Source organism: Mercenaria mercenaria, chromosome 12 (genome assembly GCF_021730395.1).
Source record: "Mercenaria mercenaria strain notata chromosome 12, MADL_Memer_1, whole genome shotgun sequence".
Taxonomy (NCBI): Eukaryota; Metazoa; Mollusca; class Bivalvia; order Venerida; family Veneridae; genus Mercenaria; species Mercenaria mercenaria.
Window position 1 is genome coordinate 60,020,115 of NC_069372.1, and position 13,150 is coordinate 60,033,264.

The 13,150-nt window shown below is 36.8% G+C and overlaps 1 protein-coding gene across 1 annotated transcript; it reads right to left on the reverse strand.

Moving 5' to 3' along the window:
* Window positions 1-1,582: 1,582 nt before the first annotated feature.
* LOC123533902 (uncharacterized) lies at window positions 1,583-10,962 on the reverse strand. The gene is made up of 5 exons (XM_045315874.2): window positions 10,590-10,962; window positions 9,937-10,115; window positions 7,663-7,843; window positions 4,403-4,608; window positions 1,583-3,499 (listed from the first exon to the last, which is right to left on the reverse strand). Exons 1-5 carry the CDS (start codon window positions 10,891-10,893, stop codon window positions 2,306-2,308), a joined length of 2,064 nt encoding a protein of 687 aa, XP_045171809.2. The 5' UTR covers window positions 10,894-10,962; the 3' UTR covers window positions 1,583-2,305.
* Between the last annotated feature and the right edge of the window lie 2,188 nt (window positions 10,963-13,150).

A 13,150-nucleotide genomic window follows, 5' to 3' on the forward strand; every position in this document is an offset into this window, starting at 1 on the left:
ACCAAAAAAAGTTCAACAATCAACAAAAAAGTTGAAACAGCAGTATAAATTGCATGAGTCATTGTTTTACTTTTCTACAGTCTCCAACACGAGAACCCAGGGACCACAGTCATTTATCGAACCAGTACTGGACTTGTACCCAAGAAAATTAAATTCACTACATTTTTGCTCTGTTATCACCGACTGTACCTAGAGCAGTCAGAAATGAGTATCTTGTGTTCTGACAGTAACTTATACATAGTTTCAGGAAAATCTGTGCCAAGTCTCTAGAAAATTTACGCAGACTTTCAAGAGAACTGTGACCTCACACAGAAAATTAATAGCAATTTTATGTCAAGCATTGTATGAAGTTGACAAGTAAGCAAGCTGTCTATAAAAATTCTAACATTGCTGGATATGACTGCAAGTTAAACAAGTGACCGAGTATTGCAGTGGGAATCAGCAGTTCCCTACTGGTATTTAAAAAACTTTTAGGATCTAAGGAACAAAAACTATTTTACTTAAATTTAAATAGTGACCTTGACCTCCAAGCATAGATCAACTACACAACAAATTGTCTCACCATGGAGAACATTTGTGTGCAGTATTAAGATAATCCATATATGCACATAAGAAGTTACGGAGCGGAAACAAATTATTACCCGACTTTCAATAGTGACCTTGACTGACAACCATGGGCCATGTGCGCGACAAATAGTCTAATCATGGGAAACATTTCTTTGTAGTAAATAAAAAAATCCTTTAATGCAATTAAGCCTTATGGGGCAGAAATTAATTTTCACTTTGACCTTTAACTGACAAGCATAGATCATGTGTTGACACATTGTCTCATCATGGGGAACGTTCGTGTGTACCACTAAGATAATCCATCAATGCATATAAAAGTTACGAAGCGGCAACAATTTTTACTTGACCTTCAATGGTGACCTTGACCTTTGACCTACAAGCATAACTTATGTACGTGTATTATCTACATATTTCCCTCTATACACATACCAAGTTTTATTAACCTTGCTTGAATACTTTTCAAGTAATTGAAGGATCCAGATTTGCAGACAGATGGCATTCCTATAGTCCCCTTGGGTGTTCCACCGGTAGGGGACTTATTAACATGGGAGAAAATCAAGCTCTGTATATTCTGAGATAAACAACAGCTGACATGCCGACCAGTAAGAGAGCATTACGATGTCAATTATGACGTCAAATTGCCGTATGACGTTCGGTTCATTACTACTTGGATAAATGAAGCCCAGTAAAATTTTTAACACAATATATCAATGACCATGTAAGAACCAATCGATGTCTTGTGGTTTGTCCTCTTATTTACCATGGTTCATCGTTCAGATGCTAAGATAAAATTTAACCACTCGGGCTAATGCCCTCATGGTCAATTCTTGTGCATCTGAACAGTGATAAATTAGGCGACAAACCACTCAAATGCCTTAATTAAATATTGAACAATAAATTTGATTTCTGTTAGTGTCTGGTTCAGTGCAATCTACTTATAAAAATTGTAAATATGTTCAACAAAAGGCATTTCAATCCATTTAATCCAAATTCAGAGAAATGTATTTTAAGACTCTTTAGTTTAAAAGCAACATTGTCTTCAGTGTATCACACAATCAACAGTACTCAAGTGTCTGATCAATATAAAATATAAATTATAATTATTTTTAAGTTATACAAGTCCAAGTATATAAATACTAAAGTATGTCAAATATATTAAGTAAATGTCTCTCCTTCATTCAGATACCAGTAAGTAACTTGTATTACTGAAGTAACTATCTCAAATTAATAAAATGATCACATTAAAAGATGTAACAATTAAAATGAGTCCATTAAAAAAACACACTTTAAATGTGAATAACGATACATTTGCATGCTAAAACACTATTTGTATCTCATTTCCTTACTTCCAAAAGTCTAAAATTTTACTCACATTTCATGGGATGTATACTTTAAAATTATCCATATTAAAAGAAATTAACAGACTTGTAGATATCTTTGGACAACAGATAACTTTTCATTCAGATTTCTCCTAAATACCTGTGTAAAAATTGCCTCAATGTTCTAATTCAAGTATGTCCAACTGAAGAATTTAAAGTAATTTCTTCAGTACATAAATGCAAAAAGAATAAACAGAGATAGAATCTTCTTAAAATAAACAGGTATTTCTGTTGTTTAAAAAAGTAAAAAATTGCATATATAAAACGACGAGCTTCATTTAAATGACAGTATCACCTGAATTTCATTCGGTTTTGGTTAAGGTGAGGAATTTCAACTGATTCAACGAAACACTATGGAATCAGGAATGCCGGATTTTCTTTGGTGCAGGTGTGCCACATGACTGGTTCGAGTCCATTTTCCTTTTTATTCCTGGCTTCACAATATAGCCCTTATTTTCACTCTGGCTCTTCATTTTTCCTTTCTGCGTCTTCTGTCGTAACCTTCGCAATCTCAGACTGATTCTAGTTGAAAGACTCTTACTGCTGTGTGTCTTTTTCGTCGCTCTCAAACTATCATTTGCTGCGCTGGAATTGTTCACATTTTTGCCAATCTTTGATTTCTGAGAATTTTTCAGATTCAAGTTTTTAAGACTTAATTTGACATCAGTTGAGTAGAAGTTCACCAAATCTTTCACCTTAATGTCTGAATGCACTTTGCTTGCTGAAACATTTTTGACATTTTCTGAGGTATTTTTACAAGGCTGTAAGCATTTCTGCTGTATATTATTTGCTGGGATAATTGTTCCATGTGCATGAGATCTTGTTTGATGCATATTTGTGTCTATAGAAACACTATCAGTCAATGCACTAACAGAATTTTTCACACCTTCTGGCGATTTTTGTGGAGAACTACGTGTGGCCATACCAGTTCTACATAAATTTTCACTAGAACTAGTCTGAAGTGGGGACGTCTTGGGCCGAGGAGATGCTGGTGACTTTCCTTCATGTTTCTTCACACTATTTGACACTGGTGACACTAAGTGCGAATTTCTTATCTGCACGCTGTCGTCCAAACTATCTGACCCTTTGTGCATAGGTGACATTATTAATTTATCACTTGGTTTTGATATTTTGGCATGTGACTCCTCTTTAGTCAGTGCATGTGTTTTGTTATCTTTCGCAAGTGCATGTGACTTGTCTTTCTTGACAACATGCGTCTTATGATCCTCATCTTGATCTGTTTTTGGCTTATGTACCCCTTGTGCATGTGCTACATTCTTCCCAATTACTTTCTTCGGTGATTTAGTTAAACTCTCTTTTGCCGCCAGCATTTCCATCACCACTTGATTATCATGTGATTTTTGTTGTGCAATCTCTTTCATTCTATCTTCACGTTTCTTTTTCAGGATAGAAAGTTTACGTGGACCGAGCGGGTCTATGAGGACCACTATTGCACTAGTATTGTCGGCTTTCATCAACCTCATCCTCCATTTGTTAAGAGCAGCCTGTACCAGTCGCTCAGCAGGGTTGATCCAGTAGGACAAAGGTACCGTCTGAAGTAAGTAAATGTATACAATTAAAATACAATCATCGTCCACAGACACTGGGTACTGACAGCCTGAGTATTTCCTGTTCATATACTTATTAAACTTTTTAACTGTTGTAAATTATGCTCATGGTACAATTGAGAAGCAAGAAGCTGAATGATGTTTTACATGGTCCAGAGCCACTTGTCTGGCCTGTCAGAGCCCCTGGTGTCTGTGGTCAAGTTTTTACAATTATCATTGATAAATATTTCAGGTCTGTCTATGCAATGGATTTCATTTAAATAATTAAACCTTAGTGCACAATTCATACAGATCTGCAAATAAGTTGTTTCCACATGAGATCATTTATAAAATATTGCTACATTTTTGTAACTGCCTCTTTACAACACTCTCTAGAACCCATCACAAAGAAAAGAATCTTATTTTTTTAATCCGATAATCCAACAAGCAAGTCAATAGTTGTCCCTGCCATGGACTTACAACATGAAAATTTCTTGCCTCAAGCAGTGATTTTGTTTACGTAATTGTAACACTGGAGAAAGAGAATGAAGTCTCTTTGATTACTCATTCTGACTCCACCTATTATTCAGTTGTTATCCATTTAACTTTCAATATCATTTAAGAGATATTCAAAAATCAATGTTGTTTTTTTTATTTAAGAACCTGCACCTGTTCCGCTTCCTTTAGGTGTTACCATATGACATATAATAAAAGATATACCTTAAGAAATAAAATAAAACTTAAAAACAACAATTCAGTTTCTATGAGCAGCAATACTTACATTCCTGATAAATGCTTCTAATACAGTGCTGGTAGCTTTTAAATGCAGTTTACATTAAGTATACTTGGCTTTATCCTGACCAGATCATAAGGGTACATTTATCATTATTACCAGAATCAGTAACTTACAGGATCGTTGATCACTTTATATTCAAACTGACATTCAAGATCAAACACCGAGCTGACAGATTCATCTGCTGACAACATGTTCCATAAACCATCGGAGCCGATGACCAGGCACTTGTCTGTGGCTGGATCCAGCTTGTGAACAGATACATCAGGCTCGGGTGAAACAACAAACTCTTCCTTCAAATAGTTGTAACTCCAAAGATCACCTGTAGCAGAAGCAGTTGCCAATTTATAGTCATACATGCAATACAAATTCTGTTGGGGAACTTGGTACTCCAGCACACAATAAAACAAGAGGGTCATGATGACCCTGGATCGCTCACCTGAGTAATATAAGCTACATGTTTCAAATGTCAAACTGATGCTAAAGTATTAAGAAAGTAGGCCAGTAAGTCACGTTCATGGTCACTGAAAGTCAGTTTTAAGATCGGTGTGCAAAACTTTATTTGCCATCCAAATTTCAAGGCTCTATTTTAAACAAGAGCTCATCGAACACGAAATGCCCCCCTTGATGCATTTAGTAATTGCACAAGGAACAGAAATTATATGCTCAGTGTAAACAAAAGTTCTACCATTCTGGTTTAATCTGACCTTGACCTTTAACTTAACAAGAGATTACAAAGTGATCTTGGTGCCATCCACTGAGCCATTTTTGAATGTTCCAAATTTTAAGAGTAGCTCAATGTCTAAATCAAGGTCAAATTTCATTTCGGTACAAAAGAATGTGTTTGTGGTCCAAAGTTGAAAGCTGTGGCTTGAGAAATGTGAAAGTAGGTCACTAGTAGTAGATCAATATCAAGGTCAAAGTTCATTTCGGTAGACAGAAATATGCATGTGCTTCAAATTTGGAGGCTGTAGCTTGAGAAATGTGAAAGTAGGTAGTAGGTAAAAATCAATGTCAAATTTCAATTCAGAACATAAAAATATGCATGCGGTCCAAATCTGAAGTCTGTACAATAAGAAATGTGAAAGTAGGTCACTAGGTCAATCTCAAGATCAAAGTTCATTTTGGTACACAAAACTATGCATGTGGTCCAAATTTGAAGGCTGTAGCTACAGAAATGTGAAAGTAGGTCACTAGGTCAAGGTCAACTCATGTCAAGGTTCATCTTGCCACTCAGAACCATACATGTGATCAAAATTTAAATGTTGTAGGTTATTGACAAGAAGATTTTAAAAGCTTTTCCCTATATAAGTCTATATGAACCATGTGACCCCCAGGGTGGGGCCATATTTGACCCTGGGGGGATAATTTGAACAAACTTGGTAGAGAATCACTAGATGATGCTACATTACAAATATCAAATCCCTAGTCTTTGTGGTTTGAACAAGAAGATTTTCAAAGTTTTTCCCTATATAAGGCTATGAAAACCATGTGACCCCGGGGTGGGGCCATATTTGACCCTAGGGGGATAATTTGAACAATCTAAGCAGAAGCCCACTAGATGATGTCACATACAAAATATCAAAGCCCTAGGCCTTGTGGTTTTAGACATGAAGATCAGAAACCGTTTTAACTGTTCCTGGCCAATATGACCTTGACCTTTGACCTAATGAACTCAAAATCAATAGGGTCATCTGCTGATCATGACCAACCAAACTATCAATTTTCCTGACACTAGGCCCAAGTGTTCTTGAGTTACTGCCCGGAAACCATTTTACTGTTCCTGGTCAATGTGACCTTGGCCTTTGACAACCTGACCACAAAATCAATAGGGGTCATCTGCTGGTCATGACCAACCTCCCTATCAACTTTTGTGACCCTAGGCCTATGCGTTCTTGAGTTATCATCCGGAAACCGTTTAACTGTTCAGGGTCACTGTGACCTTGACCTTTAAAATATTGACCTCAAAATCAATAGGGGTCATCTGCTGGTCATGACCAACCTCCCTATCAACTTTCATGATCCTAGGCCCAAGCGTTCTGTTATCATCCGGAAACCGTTTTACTATTCAGGGTTACTGTGACCTTGACCTTTGACATACAGACCTCAAAATCAATAGGGGCCATCTGCTGGTGATGACCAACCTCCCTATCAAATTTCATGATCCTAAGCCCAAGCGTTCTTAAGTTATCATCCGGAAACGGATTGGTCTACATTCCGACCGACCGTCCGACATCTGCAAAACAATATACCCCACCTTCTTCGAAGGGGGGCATAAAAAACAAAAAAGTAGGTCAGTAGGTCAAGGTCAAATGACCCCTAATTACTTGGGGTCAGCACGTAATTATAATAAAACATTCTAGGAAATATGATCAGAAAATTTTTAAAGTATTTTTCCTATATAACTCATATAACAAGTGACCCACGGGGCAGGGCCTCTTATCTCCACAGGAGTATAATTTGAACATTCTTGTTAGAGAACCACTAGGCAATGCTACATACCAAGTATCAAAGGCCTAGGCCTTGAACTTTCGGACAAGAAGATTTTTAAAAAAACAAGAAGCTGCGTTCAATAAACGCTTGATGCCCCCGGTGGACCACTAGATGATGTCACATACCAAATATCAAAGCCCTAGGCCCTGTGGTTTTTGACAAGAAGATTTTTTAAAGTTTTTCGCTATGTAAGTCTATGTAAACCATGTGATCCCCAGAACACGGCCATATTTGACACTAGGGGGATAATTGGAACAGTCTTGGTAGAGGACCACTACGTCATGATGCTACACACCAAATATCAAAGCCCTAGGGCCCGTAGTTTTGGACAAGAAGATTTTCAAAGTTTTCCTATCTATATAGATACAAGTCTATGTAAACCATGTGACCCCCAGAGCGGGGCCATATTTGACCCTAGGGGGATAATTTGAACAATCTTGGCAGAGGACCACTAGATGATGCTACATGTATACCAAATATAAAAGCCCTATGAACTGTGGTTTTGGACAAGAAGATTTTTATTAAAGTTTTTCCTTTTGGTTGCCATGGCAACCAGAGTTCTTAATGGAATTCAATTCTTTGAATAATTTTTAAAGAAGACCATCCAAGGAACATCCCTGTGAAGTTTCATCAAAATTGGCCTAGTGGTTTAGGAGGAGATGTTTAAAGGAAAGTGTGGACGGACGCTAGACGGACGGACGGTGAGCAATCACAATAGCTCACCCTGAGCACTTTGTGCTCAGGTGAGCTAAAAACCTCTTTTTATGAATCAACCTTTAAACAAGAGACTACATCCCTGCCATACTGCTTCATTTGAATCTAGATCAGTGACATCATCAATTCCTAACAAGTTATAAAACCCTACATTGTAAAGTAGCCATACCTAAAGAACGGGCAACAGCCAGGAAGGGAATTCTGTCAATCTGTGTACTTCTTCGTATAGGTCCTCTGTGATCTGTCCTAGGCCGATTCCAGACCACTCTCTGTACACCAGATTTGGCTACAACTTGTCCGCCACTCAACTCTATTCGCTTCAGCTCATCAGGATCATCTGGCTTATGTTCCTAAAATGACACACAATTTAAATTATACTTTTTTTTGTTTTGGGTTAAACGCCGTTTTTCAACAGTATTTCAGTTATGTAACAGCGGGCAGTTAACCTAACCAGTGTTCCTGGATTCTGTACCACTAAAAACCTGTTCTCCTCAAGTAACTGCCAACTTCTCCACATGAATCAGAGGTGGAGGACGAATGATTTCAGACACACTGTCTTTTATCAAATTGTCACGGAGAACATACGCCCCCAGTCGTATAAGTGGACTGGAGCGAAAGTCAAAGAGACACTAATGGTTGGCTGCAATAGGGATCATCTACCTGGCATGTCCAGTCATCCCACTAAGTTACAACATTCTGGGCCTAGTGGTTCTCAAGTTATTGTTCAGGCTCCTGTGACCTTGACCTTTCATCAACTGACACCAAAACCAATAGGGGTCATTTACTTGCATGTCCAATCATCCTATTAAGTTTCAACATTCTGGGTCATGGTTCTCAAGTTATTGACTGGAAAGAGTTTTCTATGTTCAGCCCCGTAACCTTGACCTTTGATGGAGTGACCCCAAAAACAATACTGATGAATAGGGGACATGCATCTACTCTGTAAGTCCTATCACCCTATGAAGTTTGAAGGTTCTTGGTCAAATGGTTCTTGGAAACCGTTTTACTGTTCCTGGTCACTGTGACCTTGACCTTTGACCTACTGACCTCAAAATCAATAGGGGTCATCTGCTGGTCATGACCAACCTCCCTATCAACTTTCACAATCCTAGGCCCAAGCAATCTTAAGTTATCATCTGGAAACCGTTTAACTGTTCCAGGTCACTGTGACCTTGGACTTTGACATACTGACCTCAAAATCAATAGGGGTCATCTGCTGGTGACAGGTCATGACCAACCTCCTATCAACTTTCATGATCCTAGGCCCAAGCGTTCTTGAGTTATCATCCAGAAACCGTTTAACTGTTCAGGGTCACTGTAACCTTGACCTTTGACATACAGATCTCAAAATCAATAAGGGTCATCTGCAGGTGATGACCAACCTTCCTATCAACTTTCACGATCCTAGGCCCAAGCGTTCTTGAGTTATCATCCGGAAACGAATTGGTCTACATACAGACCGACCGACATCAGCAAAACAATATACCTCTCCTTTTTCGAAGGGGGGCATAAAAATACTAAAGTGCGTGTATTTACAAGCATATTAAGACAAAAAATAGTTGTTTTTTTTCTAGATATTTTGATGTTTTCTAAACTTGAAATTATCATTTTATCAATTTCATTTTTTTTTAAATTGCTTTTAAAATGAAAAACTTTTCTGATAAAATTTCAGTAGGATATATTTTGTGATTTTCTAATTTAAAGACTCTATAATTGATAGTAAAGAGACTAGTTAGAAAATTTGATATATTGATTCAAAGATCAAAATGTAAATAGAATTTATATACGCTGTATTTATATATGTAGAAAGAGCATTGCAACAACAAGATAATTCTCTGGGAAATCTTAATTGTGGGACTAGCAAAACAATATACTGTAAAATCATTTAATTTTTTGGGCATGAATTTCATGGTTTTGGTCAAAACGGCAATTTCATTGGGATTACGAATTTGTGGATTTTAACATTTGAACATAAAATGAATGTGCATTTTACTTGTTCGTTGGGTTTAAAATTTGTGGACTGACTCAACCATGAACATTAGTCCCCACGAATATTAATGATTTCACAGTAATCCAACATATCATTACACTAAATAAAAGATTTTTTTTTTCCAATACCACTACTCTGGAATGGTCTGCCTCATCACATTGCTATCATGACTAGCTTTGACACTTTCAAGCAGGCTTCTCTTGATAAAAATTTTAAGTTTGTATGGGATGTTATGAACACTATTTCTACCTTATTTAATTTTAATACGTCAGATACAGATCTGCTTTTATGTCACTTTCTCACTATCAACTGTAACTTTCCTTCTAGAATTTTAATATCTTCCCTCCACTTTAGAATCATGGCATGCATTCCTGTCCATAAAACTCAAAATAGGGTGAACAATAATTTCCTAAATGATAATTTAAGTAGACATACATAAGCATTCTTTGTTACCTTTGTTAACAATTTTGCCTTTGGTCTAACTATTTTGTCCGACTTGCTCTCATTGCATCCGAGGACAATCGCTGAATCCCCAACGTGACCAATATATAACTTTGAGTTCTTGATTATACATATACTGGCAGTTGTTCCTGCTGTACTTGGCAAGCCACTTGCAGTTCTAGGCCACTTGTCTGAAGAAAAAAAATCTATTTTTAGATATCACATGACTTGAGTTGAAATATCTATTTTTAAAACATTATCTGATATCATATTCAAGATATGTTTATGTACATGTGTTATATGATATTGTTTTACTGATAATAAATATACTATTGATCACATCATACGCCAACGTTTATAGATCTTATGAAATATAAAAAATTAGGTCAAGCCTCATTTTCGAATGGGAAGAAATCACCAGACGGTTACCAAACGCGCGGGATCAGCCTTCTATTTGAAAAGTAAAGGCTTCAAACCAGAAGTTCGAACTTATTTTGAATGTACTTGAATCTAATAAAGTCTATTTTAGAATGCTAGTTCAGTAATCTACCGAAATTTATAACAGAACCAGAGCAGTGTTTACCCTATCGACATTTTCGGACGGTTTCAAAAATGGAAAAGTAGGACGAGTGAGTCCCGTAAAAGAAGCGTGCTTTCCGACATACCAACTTCCTTCCACATTCCTAAATGGGTATCCATGAACGCCGACTTGATTGCGAATAGAATATCATCGTCATTGTCACTCCAAAAACAATCATATTTGGTAATTTCATCCAATAAATAATCGCGAGCGTACTTTGAAGCTTCCCCACCACCATGGCCGTCAAATATGCCGAAGTAAGCAAATTCAAAACCTCCTTCGTCATTTTTCACAAATCTAATTGCATGTCTATCTTCCATATAACGGCGTCCACCTTGGTTACTGTCCTCTGTAACCCTCAAATTCATACCAATCCGATAACTCGACATTTTTTCTCTCAAGTTATCATCCGCCGCTTTTACGTTTGGGGAAATTCGCACGAAATACAAACAATTTGATTGGCTTATTGAATTGACCTGGGGTCAAATTTATTTTTAGGGCGAAATTTCCAACTCACAAAAATGGGAATGATTTTAAGCGAAATATTTACTGTGTGCTTGCAAATTATCCGAGACGGTTTCTTATAAAGCTTACGATGTGATGTTTATTAAACACTATACTTTATCTTAAACACCTTATCTTGGACTAGATCTCCTTTTAGATCTGGCGTAAAAGAAAAATGTTTGTTTCCGGTATCCCGACCTACCCTAAATTTTTGGCCCGACCCTAAATGTTTTTATGGCCTTGGAGAATATTTTTTTCAACTTTTTAACAAAAAGATGCAAAACTGCACTTTTTATGCTTTAAACATGGCCAGTGATGTTAGAATTTAACTTACTGATGCTCTAAAGGCATAACCCCCTTATTTGGTAATCATTTTTTGACAAAAAATAATTTCCGAAAAGTCTCCCTTAATAAAACAAAAAACAAAAAAAAAAAAAAAATTCCGACCTACCTACCATAATTTTTTTGAGCATGTTACCGGAAACAAAGAATTTTTTTAGGTCTCTCTTTTCGGACCTAAACTCAAGAATAACAGCAAGTAGTGATAAAACTCTCGGATTCAAAGAGCGAAACATTAATTACCTCCAATCTTGAAAATAAAAGAACTGGCATACAAGGCATGTGGAGAATATGTTTCTCCCATCTAGTACCCTTAGTCAAGTATTAACTAGGTTGACTGAATATATCTCTTCAAACGCACCAACACGCCACAACGAAACAGCACAAATCAGCTAACATTCCCATATTCAACACTAATATTACTGTCAGATCAAACAGAAGTTTAAAAAATGAGTGGCTGGGATTATTATTACAAATAAGAAAGGGGGAGGAGAAGTTGACATCACCATCATTGTTGCCAAGAGGATTTGGACTTCCCGTCAGTTTTGACAAAGGGATTATGACTATTCATTCTAACAAAACTGCTGTTATTGTCACTTTTCGGCAGAACTATAGTTCTATGGAACTCTCTTCCAGCCGAGGTTGTGCAGGTCCCTACCCTGGAACAATTCAGACAGGGAGTGACCAAATGTTCTCACACGATATAATGTGAAGAATGCTGTTTTCTTTCAACTGTTTATACTCCTCTTTTTAATAACACTGTCATCTTGATTTTTCAACACTTCACAAATACATTGGTATTACTTTTACCCTCCTGTACATTTCTTCTTTTAATCTCTCGCACAGACGCGCACCTGCACGTAATACTCGAAAAGAGGGCGTGGCAGTATAAATAGATAGATAGAGAGAGAGAAAACATGTTAACAGGGAGATTTTCGTGCTCACGTGCTGTTAAAACACCTTTTTTATATGCGCGTTCCGTGGCGTAGCGTAAACGTATTACGGCCCGAAAACGGATAATTCAAAAGGAAAAATGACATCAACGTGAAAAAGCCAACGCCGACATTCCCGCGCATTTCACGGAAATTTAATGACGTTGAGGGACAATATATTAATTTATTTTATGTTTTCCAGTGAATTATAGAGTTTATTCTCAGTAAAAAAAAGTGATAATCCACAGTTTTAACAGTAGATTAATCATTTTTATGATCAACTGTTTTTGCCGATACCTAGTTCCGGTGTAGCGTGATTAACACACGGTCTTGACCCAGGTCCCACGGGTTTTAAATATGCTTTTATTCCACAAAACCCTGCCAAAAGCTTATTCTTAGACCAATCATTGCAAAAATTGCATAATAAATCCCAAAGATAGCTTTTGTTAAATTACATAATTTAATTATTGATTATAATTCCTGACATTTAACCTATCTTGATTTGGAATATGCCCAATTAAGACGTAATTTACCGGCTTTCATGTGCTTTCAGAAAACTTGCAGAACACCGTAACTTAACATTTTTCACGAATCAGATTGTCTTTAAAACTTGCTAGAGGTGTTCAATATTGTGCATTGGACTGATTGTTTGTGAATAGCTACTTCAAAATAAAAAGATTACAACGCTCTGAAAATGCCTTTTTTATGTCCTACAAAATCTACAAAAAACAGGCCGCGGTGTGCAAATAAATGAGTTGCTTATTCAAAACCTGTCCTATTATTCTTCAGTAAAAACTTCTAGTTAATTTAAGACTCTAATAACTTTGCTTGACATACCCATAGCATAATATCTTGTTTATCGGTGGTAATT